The 17,166-nt window shown below is 38.5% G+C and overlaps 4 protein-coding genes across 4 annotated transcripts in view; 3 read left to right on the top strand and 1 right to left on the bottom strand.

Annotated features, from left to right (window-relative positions):
• Window positions 1-17,166, bottom strand: part of LOC140680121 (uncharacterized) — a 1,112,395-nt gene that overhangs the window by 689,949 nt on the left and 405,280 nt on the right. The window lies entirely within an intron of this gene.
• LOC133570587 (uncharacterized) overlaps window positions 1-17,166 on the top strand; it is a 353,516-nt gene that overhangs the window by 313,458 nt on the left and 22,892 nt on the right. The gene's annotated exons all lie outside the window — the stretch shown is intronic.
• The window catches only part of LOC133570506 (uncharacterized), a 335,786-nt gene that overhangs the window by 157,820 nt on the left and 160,800 nt on the right, over window positions 1-17,166 (top strand). The window lies entirely within an intron of this gene.
• On the top strand, window positions 4,923-7,600 carry LOC140680155 (uncharacterized). Its single transcript, XM_072916530.1, has 2 exons — window positions 4,923-4,938; window positions 6,152-7,600. Exons 1-2 carry the CDS (start codon window positions 4,923-4,925, stop codon window positions 7,537-7,539), a joined length of 1,404 nt encoding a protein of 467 aa, XP_072772631.1. The 3' UTR covers window positions 7,540-7,600.

Here is a 17,166-nt window from a genome sequence, read left to right on the forward strand (position 1 = left end):
CTAATGGGAGGTCCTCTATAACCATCCAAAATACACCAACAATACTCCATTTGCATTTTGTGGCTTGAATGTCCACCAAGTGTTAGTTGAGTTGAGTTGTGTTGACTTTGAGTTTATTTGGAACATGCAAGCATACAACATGATACATCACACATGCATGCATACAACAAGATGATGTAGAAAATGAATGATGGATGAAATAAATTGAGAATGTTTATCTTCTTCTTTGTACTTTGTAAACACTTTAAGTGTGAAGAGTTTCTTGAAGTGGATCATATTAGTACATTGTTTGATTGCTTTGCTTAATCCATTCCATCATTTATTTCCACATACTGATATACTGAAGGTCTTAAGTGTTGTACGTGCATACAAATGTTTTAAATTACATTTTCCTCTAAGATTATATTTCTCCTCTTTTTTTGAGAATTGTTGTACATTCTTGGCTAGCAGGTTATAGTTTGTTTTGTGTATAATTTTAGCTGTTTGCTAATTCACTATGTGGTGGAATTTCAGTATTTTTGATTCAATAAATAAATCGTTTTTATGTTCTCTATATCCAACATGATGTATTATTATAACTGATCTTTTTTGTAACACAGTTAATGAATGAAGTGTACTTTTGTAGTTATTTCCCATATTTCTACACAATAAGTCAGATATGTAACACTAGTGAGCAGTAGAGAATATGAAGTGATTTTTCATCAATTATTATACCTAGACATGTGGTTTCATTTACTCTTTCAATTTCTATTCCGTCTATTTGTGTTTGTGTTTGACTTTCTCTTCTACTGTTACCAAATAGCATTATTTTACTTTTACTGAGATTCAAAGATTGTCTAAGCATCTTTTTAATGTGTTCATTTTTTCTGTTATTGTTTGTATTATCTTCTGTGTGTTCTCTCCTGAACAAAACACTGTTGTATCATCTGCAAATAATATTAACTTTAAATCTTTTGTAACTTTACAAATGTCATCTATATAGAGATTGAATAATTGAGGTCCTAGTATTGATCCCTGAGGTACACCACAGGATATATTTAGTGTTGTAGAAGTGTGTTGGCCTAGCTTCACGTATTGTTTCCTGTTGGTTAAATAACTTCTTATCCAGTTTAAGACCAACCCTCTGATGCCATATCCTTCTAGTTTTTTGATGAAAATATTGTGATTAATTGTGTCAAATGCTTTAGTTGGATCCAACAACACTGCTGCTGCACATTTTTTACTATCTATTGCATTGCTCATTTCTTCTGTCATTTCAATTAAAGCCATCAAAGTTGAAATATTAGCTGTGTATCCATATTGGTTCTCTTCTAGTATTCTATGTTTGTTTGTGAAACTCTCTAATATGTTATTGGACACTTTTTCAATGACTTTAGAAAACTGTGGAAGTAAAGAAACAGGTCTATAATTTGTAAATTGGTGTTTGTCTCCAGTCTTATAAATTGGTGCAACTTCAGCTATTTTCATTTAGTTTGGGTATTTGAAATGATAGGTTACTAATATACATGAATGGTCCTGAGATCTCTTCTAGAACCTTTTTTATGGTTTCCATATCAATTCCATTACAATCAGTTGAAGTCTTAGATTACAGGATTATAACTATTTCCTCCTGTGTCACATTACTGAGGAACATGGAGTTGGGATTTGGCTCTATGGTATCATTATAGTCCTCAATTGAAACTGGGTCTGGAATCCTTTCTTCCAATATTTACAAAGAAATTATTGAAGCTTTCAACTACTTCCTTTATGTTGTCATTATTTGTGTTTCCGTCTAAGAAGTATTGGGGGTAATCCCCCCAAATATAAGCTTTGGCTTCAGCCTATTCCCTTTTCTGTCATTCTTTTTCTTTTCTTTTTGTGTGTAAATGTGTATGATTGTTAAATATGTATCATCTGTACTGTTAAACTGGTCACACAGAATGGTTGATGGTTGATTATATGATGGAAATAAACTTATTTCATTAAAATAAACATATGGGACGCAGGTTGTCTTACGTCAGCACCAGAAGTGGTCAAATCAGCTGCTCACCTGGCAGGTTTTTTGGGGATGAATAGGGAAGTCCTTCTTTAGCTGCCGTCTTGTTTGATCATGTATTGCTGCCTTTGCACCTGTCAATGTTCACTTTTGTATGCACATTAAATCAACAACAAATCTTGACTTTGGAGCAATGTTCACAGACTCTAGTATTTGGCTCTCTATTAGATGTGACAGTGCCTACCTCTTTAGGACCACCCTTTCTAGATATATAAATATTTGTATTTACAACATTAATATATACATACTATGCAAATATAATAAAAGGTAAGCTTTTAGTTTTGTTTAAAATGTTTTGTTTGTAATTGTTTTTTTAATCTTCATTAATTACTTAAAGTTATTACAGTATGTCTCTATGTACATATTTATTTTATACATTTTGGCCAAAGGAGGCACATTTCAATTTCTTACTCACACTTGTTATTTCATATGTTGACCAGAGGGGGATGAATAGGGAAGTCCTTCTTTAGTCCTTCTTTAGCTGCCGTCTTGTTTTATCATATATTGCTGCCTTTGCACCTGTCAATGTTAGTTTTTTATGCACATTAAATCAACAAAAAACCCTTACTTTGGAGCAATGTTCACAGACTCTAGTATTAGATGCAATGTTATTGGGACCATGATTTTTGTCATCACTTGTTCACACCTCTTCATATGGAAGATACTTTTCCTTCTTCATGTCTCAAGAACACACACACACACACACACACACACACACACACACACACACACACACACACACACACACACTAACACACACACACACACACACACACACACACACACACACACACACATTATTGTATGTGTGACCTTCTTGACAGCCTCTGAAAAAGGACAAGCATTTTTATATTAATAAAGATTTATATTTACAACATTAATAATATATACATACTATGCAAATATAAAAAAGGTAAGCTTTTAGTAAATTTGTTTTGGATTTAGTTTTTTGTAATTGGTTTTCAATCTTCATTATTTACTTCAAGTTATTACGATCTCGATCTCTCTCTCTCTCTCTCTCTCTCTCTCTCTCTCTCTCTCTCTCTCTCTCTCTCTCTCTCTCTCTCTATCTACCTATCTATCAACCTATCTATCTATCTATCTATTTATATATATATATATATATATATATATATATATATATATATATATATATATGTATATATATATATATATGTATATGTATATATATATATATATATATATATATATATATATATATATATATATATATATATATATATATATATATATATATATATATATATATATATATACATACATGCATTGTTTTGATTATTTTAATATCTTACACACACTTGTTATCACATATGTTGACCAGATGTTGAGATATTTGCTGGGAGTCCATATTGGTTCTCCACCAGCGTCCCACTTTTGTTGATAAATAAATCTAATCAGCTATTGAATAGTTTTTCCATGATTTTAGAGAAAGGTGGAAGTAATGAAACTGGTGTGTAGTTAGTAAACTGGTGTATGTTTCCATTCTTAGAAATTGGTACGACTTTTGCAATTTTCATTTTGTCAGGGAATTTGCTGGTTAGAAATGATACGTTGCTGATATATGTCAGAGGTTCTGAAATGTCTTCTAGAACCTTTTTTATGGTTACCATATCTATTCCATGACAGTCGGTTGAGGTCTTGGATTTACAATGTTTTACAATTTTGATTATTTCTTCTTTTGTCACGTTCTTAAGAAACATGGAATTGGGATTTCTGTCTATGAGCTCACTCAAGTCCTCAACTGATCCATCATCTGCATTTGGATATCTTTGTTCCACATTGTTTCCGATATTAACAAAGTAATCATTAAAACGTTGTGTAGATGTCCGTCAGAGAGGGGAGAGGGCGGCCGATGATCTTCTGAGCCGTCTTGACCACTCTTTGCAGCCTCTCCCTGTCTGCTGCAGTGCAGCTGCCGTACCATACCGTAATACAGTAGGTCAGCAGGCTCTCGATGGACGAGCGGTAGAAGGTCAGCAGCAGGTCAGGCTTCAGGTTGTACTTCCCGAGGACTCTAAGGAAGTGTAGCCGCTGCTGAGCCTTCTTGATGATTGATGTGGTGTTGACTGTCCAGGAGAAGTCATTAGAGATGTGGACTCCAAGGTACCTGAAGGTGTGGACCCTCTCTACACGCTCGCCGTTGATGTAGAGGGGGGCAGGGTCGGTGCTGCTCCTCCTGAAGTCGACGATGATCTCTCTGGTCTTGCTGGTGTTGAGAGCGAGGTTGTTCTCTGAAGACCAGGCCGTCAGCTTCAGGACCTCCTCTCTGTAGGCAGCCTCGTCACCCCTGGAGATGAGCCCGACCACTGTGGTATCGTCGGCAAACTTGACGGTAAGGTTGTCACTGTGGGCCGGACTGCAGTCATGGGTGTAAAGGCAGTAGAGGAGGGGGCTCAGCACACAGCCCTGTGGGGAGCCGATGCTCAGCGTGCGGGAGGATGAGAGGTGCGGGCCAAGTCTCACATTCTGGGGTCGGTCCGTTAGGAAGTCCCTTATCCAGGCGTTTGTGAGAGGGGGGAGGCCAAGAGTGTCCAGTTTATTGCAGAGTCTGTCCGGGATTATTGTATTGAAGGCAGAGCTATAGTTCACAGAGAGCATCCGGACGTAGCTCTGCTGCTGCTCCAGGTGGTTCAGAGCAGAGTGGAGAGCAACAGCGATGGCGTCCTCTGTGGACCTGTTCGCCCGGTATGCGAACTGGTGGGGGTCGAAGTCTGGAGGGATATGGTCCTTGATGTGCTGGAGAACAAGTCGCTCGAAGCACTTCATGATTACCGGAGTGAGGGCCACTGGTCGGTAATCATTCAGGCTGGTGATGGGAGACTTCTTCGGCACCGGGATTATTGTAGATGACTTCAGGCAGGATGGGATGACTGCCTTAGCCAGTGAGAGGTTGAAGATCCTGGTGAAGGGGGGAGCGAGCTGGTGGGCGCACGTCCTGAGCACCTTTCCAGGTACTCCGTCTGGTCCGGTAGCCTTCCTGGGGTTCACAGCCAGGAGCACTCGTCTGACACTGTGCTCCTGTACAGTGAGTGGAGTGGCGCCGGAGCCCGGTGGGGGCGGGGGCAGGGCTGGAGCAGATGAGTGTCGCTGGGGGGTTTCGAAACGGGCAAAGAAACAGTTAAGCTCCTCTGCCAGTGTCGCACTCTGATCCGCAGTTGTCATATTGCAGCCTCTGAAGTTCGTGATGTCATGAATGCCCCGCCACACCTCCCGTGAGTTTTTGCTGGACAGATGGGACTCTATGCACCTCCTGTGGTCCGCCTTTGCTTTTTTAATCCCTCTCTTCAGGTCGGCTCTAGCAACACTGTACAGTGCCCTGTCCCCTGACCTGAAGGCTGCGTCGCGGGCCCTGAGGAGTGTGCGGACCTGGCTGGTCATCCAGCCCCATGTTGCTCTCATGTTGTTTCTGTTCTTCTTTAATAATTGTCTGTAGTATTCCTTCTTACATGTTCCTAGTATACCAATTAGATTGTTTTTATATTTATTATACTTATTTTCTGCCTCTATAGATGTCTGTGTTATTAATATTCCATATAATGTCTTTTTTTTGTGACAAGCATTTTTCAGTCCTTTTGTCATCCATGGTTGGTTGTTTTTCTTTTGCTTCTTACTAACTTCTTTCCATGGACAACATAAACATTGATATTATACATGTGGGCCAATACATATGTATATATATATATACATATATATATATATATATATATATACATATACTATATATATATATATATATATATATATATATATATATATATATATATATATATATATATATATGTATATGTATATATATATATATATATATATATATGTATATGTATATATATATATATATATATATATATATATATATATATATATATATATATATATATATTTGATGTGGCAAGCTACTTTTGCAGTGTAGCTTGTAGTGTAGCGTGCTCCAATTCTCTGAGGATAGCTTAGCTCCATTTAATTGAGAGTAACTTGTAGCTTAGCTTACTACATTGTCCAGGTAGCTTGCCCATCACTGTCTATTTGGCCTAGCTCACATGTCAATAGTTTGAATACTGCAAACTTCAATACAGTAACACCTCATTTGTTCTGCAGACGTCCAGCGGGTGTCAGCGGGGAGTCATGAAGAGGAGTGGCACACCAGAGTGGGACAGAAGGAGCTACAGGCCCCCTCCCACATTAAAGAGGAGCAGCTTCATGATGAAGATGAAGCTCAGTCCTTACAGCTTCATCACAGTCAAAGTGAGGAGAACAGAGGGGCGGAGCTTGTAAGTCAACACATCACAGAAGCTGATGGAGAGCATTGTGAAGATATCAAGTCAGAACCAGACAGCATCTTTGCTCCACTGTCAGACATGGACCACATGATGTCACACTCTTCTGATCACAGTGACCACATCCAAAAACCTTTGGAGAGTAAAAATGACTCTAAAGGTGATACGAGACATCACACTAACAACAAACACTTTGACTGCTCTGAATGTGGGAAATCATTTAGACAGAAGAGTCGTTTTACAGTACACATGAGAACACATACTGGAGAGAAACCTTTTACTTGCTCCATTTGTAAGAAGAGTTTCTCCACAAAACCTCAAATGACCACACACATGAGAACACACACTGGAGAGAAACCTTTTACTTGCTCTGTTTGTAAGAAGAGTTTCTCCACAAAACCTCAAATGACCACACACATGAGAACACACACTGGAGAGAAACCTTTTACTTGCTCTGTTTGTAAGAAGCGTTTCTCCAGAAAGCTTGACATGACCAGACACATGAGAACACACACTGGAGAGAAACCTTTTGCTTGCTCAGCTTGTGCTAAAAGATTCAACACTAAGAAGGGAATTATATTGCACATGAGAACACACACAGGTGAGAAACCTTTTACTTGCTCTGTTTGTAAGAAGAGTTTCTCCAGCAAGCAAAGCATGACCACACACATGAGAACACACACTGGAGAGAAACCTTTTACTTGCTCTGTTTGTAAGAAGAGTTTCTCCACAAAACCACACATGACCACACACATGAGAACACACACTGGAGAGAAACCTTTTACTTGCTCTGTTTGTAAGAAGAGTTTCTCCACAAAGCCACACATGACCACACACATGAGAACACACACTGGAGAGAAACCTTTTGCTTGCTCTGTTTGTAAGAAGAGTTTCTCCACAAAGCGTGACATGACCACACACATGAGAACACACACTGGAGAGAAACCTTTTGCTTGCTCAGCTTATGCTAAAAGATTCAACACTAAGAAGGGAATTATATTACACATGAGAAAACACACAGGTGAGAAACCTTTTACTTGCTTTGTTTGTAAGAAGAGTTTCTCCAGAAAGGAACGCATGACCACACACATGAGAACACACACTGGAGAGAAACCGTTTAGTCGCACTGTGTGTGATAAGATGTTCAGGTATAAGTATCAGGTCAGTAGACACAAGTGTGTAACAGTCATGGAAGCTGCAGGGATGTAAAAACACTTAAACAGTGATTGTGCTAAATGTAGTTTAAAAACACAGCATGTTTAATATGAATGTATATTTGATGTTGTATGTAGTGCTTCTCATCTTCTAGTCTTACCGTATTTTCCGCACCATTAGCCGCACCTAAAAACCACAAATTTACTCAAAAGCTGACAGTGCGGCTTTTAACCCGGTGCGCTTTATATATGGATAAATATTAAGATTCATTTTCATAAAGTTTCGTTCTCGCAACTTCGGTAAACAGCCGCCATCTTTTTTCCCGGTAGAGCAGGAAGCGCTTCTTCTTCTACGCAAGCAACCGCCAAGGTAAGCACCCGCCCCCATAGAACAGGAAGCGCTTCTTCTTGTACTGTAAGCAACCACCCGCCCCCGGAAGAAGAAGAAGCGCGCGGTGCATGCTGGGATATGTGACGTTTCATTTCCATTTGTGTGTTTATGTAAAGACCCCAAAATGGCTCCTATTAAGTGTGTTGTCTGTCTAATTATAAATAATGCAGACGAGGCGTGTTAACTGAGTTCTCAACGTTTACTCACAGCGTGCTCATAACCACATTCTAACTCCCAGCATACAACAACGCTTCTCAGGGCTACCGCGCATGCTCGTCACTATCGTTGCATGCTGGGTAGTGTAGTTGTTATATTTGCTAGCTCATAACAGCACATTGAGAGACACGCTTACGCGCTTAATTCAATACTCGCCGTCATTCCGGGTGGATTGACAAAAGACCTCCAGCCGCTAGATATTGGTGTCAACAGGGCATTCGAAGCTAGACTGCTAACTGCGTGGGAACAGTGGATGACGAAGAAGCGCGCGGTGCATGCTGGGATATGTGACGTTTCATTTCCATTTGTGTGTTTATGTAAAGACCCCAAAATGGCTCCTATTAAGTGTGTTGTCTGTCTAATTATAAATAATGCAGACGAGGCGTGTTAACTGAGTTCTCAACGTTTACTCACAGCGTGCTCATAACCACATTCTAACTGCCAGCATACAACGCTTCTCAGGGCTACCGCGCATGCTCGTAACTATCGTTGCATGCTGGGTAGTGTAGTTGTTATATTTGCTAGCTCATAACATCACATTAAGAGACACGCTTACGCGCTTAATTCAATACTCGCCGTCATTCCGGGTGGATTGACAAAAGACCTCCAGCCGCTAGATATTGGTGTCAACAGGGCATTCGAAGCTAGACTGCTAACTGCGTGGGAACAATGGATGACAGAAGGCGAACACACCTTCACTAAGACAGGGAGGCAGCGCCAGACGACGCCAACATCTGCCAGTGGATCGTAAATGCCTGGGCAGATATTTCGGTCACAACTGTGGTCCGAGCTTTCCGGAAGGCAGGATTCACAGAACTGCTGGATAACAGTGACACTGACTCCGATGACTTCGACGAGACGGAACCGTCCATTTTGGATCTCACATTTGCCCAACTTTTCACTTCGGACACCGAAGACGAAGGATTTACGAATGAAGAATAACTTCAGAAAGTGAGCGCTATGTTTATTTTGTGTGTTGTGACATTAACGTTCGAGCAACATTATGTTGCTATTGCTCTGCACTATTTTGAATTTTACTATGTTTGTGATTGCACATTTGCGTACATTTTGGGACAGAGTTGTTAGAACGCTGGTTTTTAATATATTATTAAAGTTTGACTGACCTATCTGACTGTTTTTTTGACATCCCTTTAGCGCAGCGTAGGCGCGGCTTATAGTCCGGGGCGGCTTATTGGTGGACAAAGTTATGAAATATGCCATTCATTGAAGGTGCGGCTAATAATCCGGTGCGCCTTATAGTGCGGAAAATACGGTATATGCTGTCCTGTACTTACTTTTTAAGTTGTGTGCATGTATTGAATATTATATATGTAGCTACTATTCTATTTTATTTTATCATTGTTGAAGAGAGGACATCTTATTTTCAAGTGGTTTTTTTTGTGTCATATAAAATCACACATTTTTTCCATTGCATTTTATTGATGTTATTATCCAATTAAAAGTATGAATGAATAAAATGGTTAACAAAATGTGGACTCTGGTAGATTAGCAGCATTGTTACATCATGGATGTTAACTACTGCAAAACATCAACAAAGAAGAAAAATGCTGAAGTTAGCAACACATCACTGAACTTTAGAGCCATCGTGAGTGGAGTTGCTTGTTTTTATTGCTGCATTTGTACTTATTTCACCTCACATCTTCACTTTTAATCCTAAAGTCTTCTTCACATATATTGTTGTAGGCTTCTAACATTTATGTTTCTGATGTGTGTGTGTAGTCTGTGGAAAGGGTTGTTGTCCCTTGTGGATCCAATTGTTCACTTGCACAGATACATCTTCATCATCATCATCATCATCATCACCGGCCCACTACTGGACAAAACCTTAGCATTAATGTTTTAATATAAGTGTGACCTCATTATTCTTTGATAATAAGACTAAAAATACAGATTTAAGCACTGTATTAGAGTGCTTCTTGTAGTACTCCAACTCGCCACACTGAGAAGTGGGGGCGATCATGAGCTAGCAGATGCATGTTGCTATCATGTTTTATCAGCGAGGAAGACAACATTAGTGTTTACTTTTTTGTCAGATCCAAGTTTTAATGCTCTGTTGAATAAATGAATCACTATGGCTGCCAATATGGAGGATTGTTTATATATTTAAGATCAAATACTTCTCTTAACAGCTAGAAAAATGACACCACAAAAAAAGTGAACTAGCAGCAGGACTCAGTAAATATTTTATTAATTGACTAATTAATAAACTATAAAGAGTAACATGACAGTGTATATTTCACAAGAGTTGACTAAAAAGTGTAAAATGGGAATGCTACATAAAATGCTTAACATAGACTGATACTGATACTGTGTAATCATTTATTTGTCCTAACATTATTTTGGGATATAAATTGATGTCCCCCCAATGTTAAACTCATTTCTACGCTCACTGTGTGAAGACTGGAGGTTAATGTACTAATAAAGTAAAAACATGTAGCACAAATGATGTGTATATATGCTAGCCAATAACAAGTCCGCCTGTAAGGCACACAAACACATTTATTCAACATCGTTATGATGTAACATGGAAGATGCTAACGTTAAGCTAACTAGCGAGGTGATGCTGTGAAGAGCTGCTCCGCAAAGTTGGCATACAACCAAAACATACTTTAAAATGTTATTATTAATGTTCACTTTCAATGTATTTATTTGGAACATGTCAAAACTTTACAAGCACAACTTTTGCTCAAGTGATCAAGCGTCCAACATGAGTGGAAGAAGCAGAGCTTGTCTGGTCCCCCCCAGTGTAAAAACTAAATCCTTGTCTGGTCCCCCCCAGTGTACAAACTAAATGCTTGTCTGGTCCCCCCCAGTGTAAAAACTAAATGCTTGTCTGGTCCCCCCCCAGTGTAAAAACTAAATTCTTGTCTGGTCCCCCCCAGTGTAAAAAGTAAATGCTTGTCTGGTCCCCCCCAGTGTAAAAAGTAAATGCTTGTCTGGTCCCCCCCAGTGTAAAAAGTAAATGCCACTCAATGATGTGTTGAGTTGAGTTGAGTGTATTTATTTCTATGTGACATTTAAAACAAGCTCAGTTGGCCAAAGTGCTGTACAGACATAAGACATAAGGTGCACATAGTGTCACATTAACATGGTAACACAGGAGGATGAATACAATACAATAGTAAAATATACCTTAAAAGAAGTGCAGAATATATCACCTAAAATACTAAAATGTAATAAATAAATACAAAAGGATAAAACAAGCAATAATTAAAAACAGCCAAGATGCTGCCTAACTGGATTTGAACGCCAGGGAGTAAAAATATGTTTTTATATTGAAATAGTCTCAGAGACTGGGAGGATCTAATAGATAGTGGAAGGTTGTTCCACAGTCTGGGCCCTGCCACTGAGAAGGATCCATCTCCTCTGGTTTTTAGCCCAGTTTTTGGGACAGCCAGGAGGAGCTGGTCTGAAGACCTCAGGGTCCTGCTGGGTTAGGTTTAGGGTTACCCTAACCCCCTACTGTACTGTTTACTTGTTGAAATACCCTTTTTAGAGCAAATATCTACCCACATGGCCACTTTGTTGCTGCCAAAAATGTATTTCAAATAATATTTTGATATTGACACACAGGGGCGTCACTAGCTTTTAAGGACAGGGGGGGCTTAGCCCCCAGGAGATGCACAGGATGCGAGCGAACGTAGCGCACGAGTACAAATCTTCACAAACGTCTAACAAAGACTTAGAAATGATTCATTGTTATTATTATTATTTCAGTGGGTTTATTTTCAATGTGTGTTCAGTACAACAACAACAATGACATTTTGTTGACAGCATCAACAAGAAACAATGACTTGCATGATCCTTCAAGATACACTGAAACACAATGAAAGTCATGGCATTAGCCTCGATGTTATTACTTCACAACATAGAGGCTAATGCCACCACTTTTGCTCACAATACAATAATTGTTTGTTCCCAAATATTTTGAAGTTGCACAGATTACATTTTGGGAACATATGTGACTAAAATGGTTGTAAATTCAAGCCCTGGAAATATTACTTAATTACTTGAATTAAAGTCATATCTGGACCGGGATAATTTGGCTTATATATAATATATTTATATATATATATATATATATATATATATATATATATATATATATATATATATATATATATATATATATATATATATATATATATATTATGGCAAGCCGTTAAGGAAATTAAATATATATGGAAGTCTGAATACTCCTCTCTGAGCTGCCACCTTAACGTGGTAGAGGAGTTTGCGTGTCCCAATGATCCTAGGAGCTATGTTGTCCGGGGGCTTTATGCCCCCTGGTAGGGTCTCCCAAGGCAAACTGGTCCTAGGTGAGGGATCAGACAAAGAGCAGCTCGAAGATCTCTATGAGGAACACTGACAAGGAACCCAGATTTCCCTCGCCCGGACGCGGGTCACTGGGGGGCTTAAGAATATTTTAGGGGGGCTTGAGCCCCCCTAAAATAGGCCTAACAACGCCAATGTTGACACATTTCATCTCTGCATACTCTACTAGAATACCCTTATGAGCATTACATATACTGTATATAAATCAAGTACCTATTTTACTGTTTACTTGTAGAAATACCCTTTACAAAGTTAAAATATGCCAAAACAACCACTTTGCTGCTGCCAAAAAATGATTTCAAGTAATATTTTGATATTGACACATCTCATCTCTGCATATTCTACTAGAATACCCTTATGAGCATTACATATATCAACACCTACTGTACTGTTTACTTGTTGAAATACCCTTTTTAGAGCTAAAAACTACCCAAATGGCCACTTTGCTGCTGCCAAAAATAGATTACAAACAATAATAACAATAATAACAAAATGTCAAAACATTTCTGTTAGAATAATTGTTTCTAAATGATCACAAAAAACTTTGTATTACATTGTGTTCCTGACAAAAGGACAGGGGCTGTCTTCGAAACGTACCAAGAAGAATGCTCGTAAAACTCCACTGGGACTTCAAAGCGGACAGATGGCAGGATCTGCCCGACTTCCAGAGGAACTCTTTTTGAAGTATTTTACAAACTCTTTTTGAACTATTTTATGGAACTCTCTTTGAACTATTTTATGGAACTCTTTTTTTTTTTAACTTTTTTACAACCTCTGCTTTTGAACTGTTCGGTAACCGAAGGCAACGCTGTTTACGACCCACTTCCCTCTGGAAGCAGCTGTGGTCAGGTGGGGGGAGAAAGTCAAATAAAGAAGGAGTGCAATCTTTTGGCAGAGCGTGGTTGAAGACTGTACAGAAAGTACAGTCGCCATGTTTCTCCTCAATATTGAGTCCAAATTTAATTCTGTTTCTGTTTGATTATTTGCCTCTTGTCTTGTATAGATGTCATCAGTGTTTGAACCTGATATTTCTCTAAAAAACAATATTATACATTCTGAAAATGTAAACGATAGCAAGAATATACCTACAACTTTCAGAAAAATTTCACTTGCAAACACTTTGTTTAAAAGGTTTTTACTGTACCAAAATTCTAAATAAGTAAATAAAAATGACTGATAAACACTGGAAAACTGTCACTGAATGTCTTAGTGTGATGTCATTCTGTCACAGACAAATGCTACGCAGCTCCATGCTGGTGCTGAGAGGAAAAACATGTGTTATATTTGTGTATTTTTTAATATATATTTATATATATATATACACACACACACGTACATATATACAGTATACATATATACACACAAACACTCAATTTGACATACAAAATAACTACTATTTTTAAGAACAAGTTACAGTAATATATAATACATATAACATATAATATATATGTATATATAAAAAAATTATATATATATATTATATTATATATAGACATATAAACTATATGGGTATATATTTGCTCCAAAAAGGGTATTTCAACAAGTAAACAGTACAGTAGGTAGTTGATGTTGATATATGTAATGCTCATAAGGGTATTCTAGTCAAATATGCGATGTGTAAATATCAAAATATTACGTGGAATCACTTTTTGTCAGGCAATGTTACATTTAATGACAATGTTACATAAATGAATACATCCAAACACGTTGTACATATTTATTATGTGCAGGAAGAAATAACAGTTACAATTGTGTGTATCTTCCAAACAAGAAAGAGGTTTTATCACATCACCATGGGACTAACAACACTCCTTTAAATCTCATCAATACCACAGAAGAGGCAAACTGTCCTTTTCCAGGCACCATAAAGTCTTAAATAATGTCAAACACGTAGCGATACAACAACCAGGAAGATAAAGTGTTTGTCTCACACCTACTAATCCACTGTGGACACACCAAGACACAAATGTAGGTTCAGTGACCTCCGCCAAGGAAAGACATTTTTGTCAGCCATTCACATTTTGCCACAACACACATGAGGGAAAGTCCTAGTTGGAAATACTAATATTGTGTGTAAGTCACGTGATACATGTTGTGTGTAAGTCACGTGATACATGTTGTGTGTAAGTCACGTGATACATGTTGTGTGTAAGTCACCTGATACATGTTGTGTGTAAGTCACGTGATACATGTTGTGTGTAAGTCACGTGATACATGTTGTGTGTAAGTCACGTGATACATGTTGTGTGTAAGTCACGTGATACATGTTGTGTGTAAGTCACGTGATACATGTTGTGTGTAAGTCACGTGATACATGTTGTGTGTAAGTCACGTGATACATGTTGTGTGTAAGTCACGTGATACATGTTGTGTGTAAGTCACGTGATACATGTTGTGTGTCAGTCACGTGATACATGTTGTGTGTAAGTCACGTGATACATGTTGTGTGTAAGTCACGTGATACATGTTGTGTGTAAGTCACGTGATACATGTTGTGTGTAAGTCACGTGTGTAAGATGACAAAAAGAGATTTGAGTTGTTTTCAAGGCTTTAGTCCTGAAAAGATGGAAGGCTTTTGCTGGGCACGGTGGATATTTGGAATGGAAGAAACCTTGGAGGGGACCACAAGTGGTAATGATGATGCCAGCCTATTTCATCCTAAACTTCATTGCAAAAGGACGCTTTCTTCTTTCCTTTATTTTTTTCCGGAAAAACATTTCGGCGACGGGGTTTTCAATTTAAAAGCTTTAATTTGCATTTTCTCCTCAGCCGACTTGCTTCCTCTCGTCGAAACCAGGAAGTATCCTTCGGCCCGTTCAATCCCGGGTTGGGGTTGATGGAAGGAGTTTGGAAAAAAAAACAAATGTGAGAAAAGTTGGCCCCCCCGCGACGGTCCCCTTTCCTCTTTGGTCCGGGGTCCCCCCTTACGACTGTCCTTCGCCATTCTTTCCTCTTCTTTTTTAATATTTGTACAAAACTTCACTCGCCCCAAAAAAAAGAAAAGTTTTCGAAAAATGTGGTAGGGGGGGGGGGCTCCAACAACTTTGCCGACTTTACGCTCGGTGACAGAAAAAAAGTTTTCGTGCACAACTTGAGTCCAGCTTTTCTTCCATGTTAAAATCGGTAATGATAACAATCTTTTTTCGTGTTTTTCTGAGGTAAAAAACAAAACAAAAAAAAAAGTTTCTCCCCCTTACCGTTAAACGCCGCCTCGGGAATGGGGGGGGGGGGGGGGGGGGGGGGAGAAAAGAAAAGGCCCTTTTTAGAAAAAATCTTTGACCTGGTCCTGGCTATTTGGGCGTGCTTCAGTTGGGACAAAAAAAGCATGTAAAGGATCTTGGATTATTTTGGACAAAAAGCCTTCCCACCTGACTTGTCAATGTGCTGCAGAGACTGAGAGGGCATCATCTTCTACCACCACAAAACAAATGAAGCAAGAAAAGTCTTTTCCCAACCTTGAAAAGGGAAGAGGCGGAGAGAAGCAGTTTGTCGCTACATGCGGAAACAAATGCCAAATGGTGTGTGTATCATCTAATAGTGGCCTTCAGATTTCTGTCCTGGGAGTTAAAGACATACACTTGGTTGTCTCCGGTACTGAGAAAGACATGATTCCGTAGTAAGGAGCCCACTTTCACAATACACCACTGTGATAAATAAGCAAACTCCTTCCTTCCATCTTTATTTACAGCGGAAGAGAGACCACCACTGTTTCCCGCGCCTCAAATTCTGACCAATAGCAGTTTGCATTTAGCGGTCATCAAGTCTTTATTTTGTCTCTTACTGTGGTGTTGTCTTTATTTTGATATGGCATACAGGATGTGATGTTATTATGCTTGACACATTGACTCCTCTGGAGAATAAACTGATCATTACAACTCATATTAGTAGATTAAAGAAATAATTTTGCTTTGATTTATTGTTTGAAATACTTAAACTATAGTATTGTTGTTACTTCAATGTTGACGCCAATCAAGCACTTGATGGCGTTGTGTTGCTAGACTAGGAAGCGGAAGTAGCGTTCATGAGGAGTTTCCATCATACAATTATTGATATTGTCTCTCAGTATGCAAAATAAAGGGACTTTGATTTATTGCATCAAATGTTAGTTGTAGTATTTAGATGTTTTTCTTCAACAGTTGGGCAAGACAACCACAAGGTGGCGTAGGCCGCACCAGCACTTGTGTGGCTCAACCATGAAGAAGAAAACTATCCAATCAAAACATTTTCAAGAAAACTGTCATATTTCAATTCGCTTTGCTTGTTGTTGTTTTTTTGCCATTTTTACAACTTTTATCCGTCTTTTAAATCAAGCCCAAATGGAGCTTTTTAACGAAAGTGAAACATTTACGATGTACTTTTGGGAGAATAGGTTACAAACTTTTGAAGGGTGGCCTTTTGACGAAGACTGGAAAACGTGAGTTTTGAGTCCAAATTGAAAAGAAGTCAGTTTTAATTGTAAACATTGCAGATAAAATGACAAGACGCATGTAGCAGCTTTTTGTTTATAGCATTTCTTTGTTGCAAAGTAGTGTTGTTGAAGCAAGTCTTTAACTCTTTCATTCTTAATAATCAAATGTAAATAATCACATGTAGATACTTTTTCTTATGCCTTCTGATCTCTCTCTCTCTCTCTCTCTCTCTCTCTCTCTCTCTCTCTCTCTCTCTCTCTCTCTCTCTCTCTCTCTCTCTCTCTCTTAAATTTGCAAAAAAGTTTCTAGT

The sequence above is a fragment of the Nerophis lumbriciformis genome, linkage group LG28 (assembly GCF_033978685.3).
Source record: "Nerophis lumbriciformis linkage group LG28, RoL_Nlum_v2.1, whole genome shotgun sequence".
NCBI classification, from domain to species: domain Eukaryota; kingdom Metazoa; phylum Chordata; class Actinopteri; order Syngnathiformes; family Syngnathidae; genus Nerophis; species Nerophis lumbriciformis.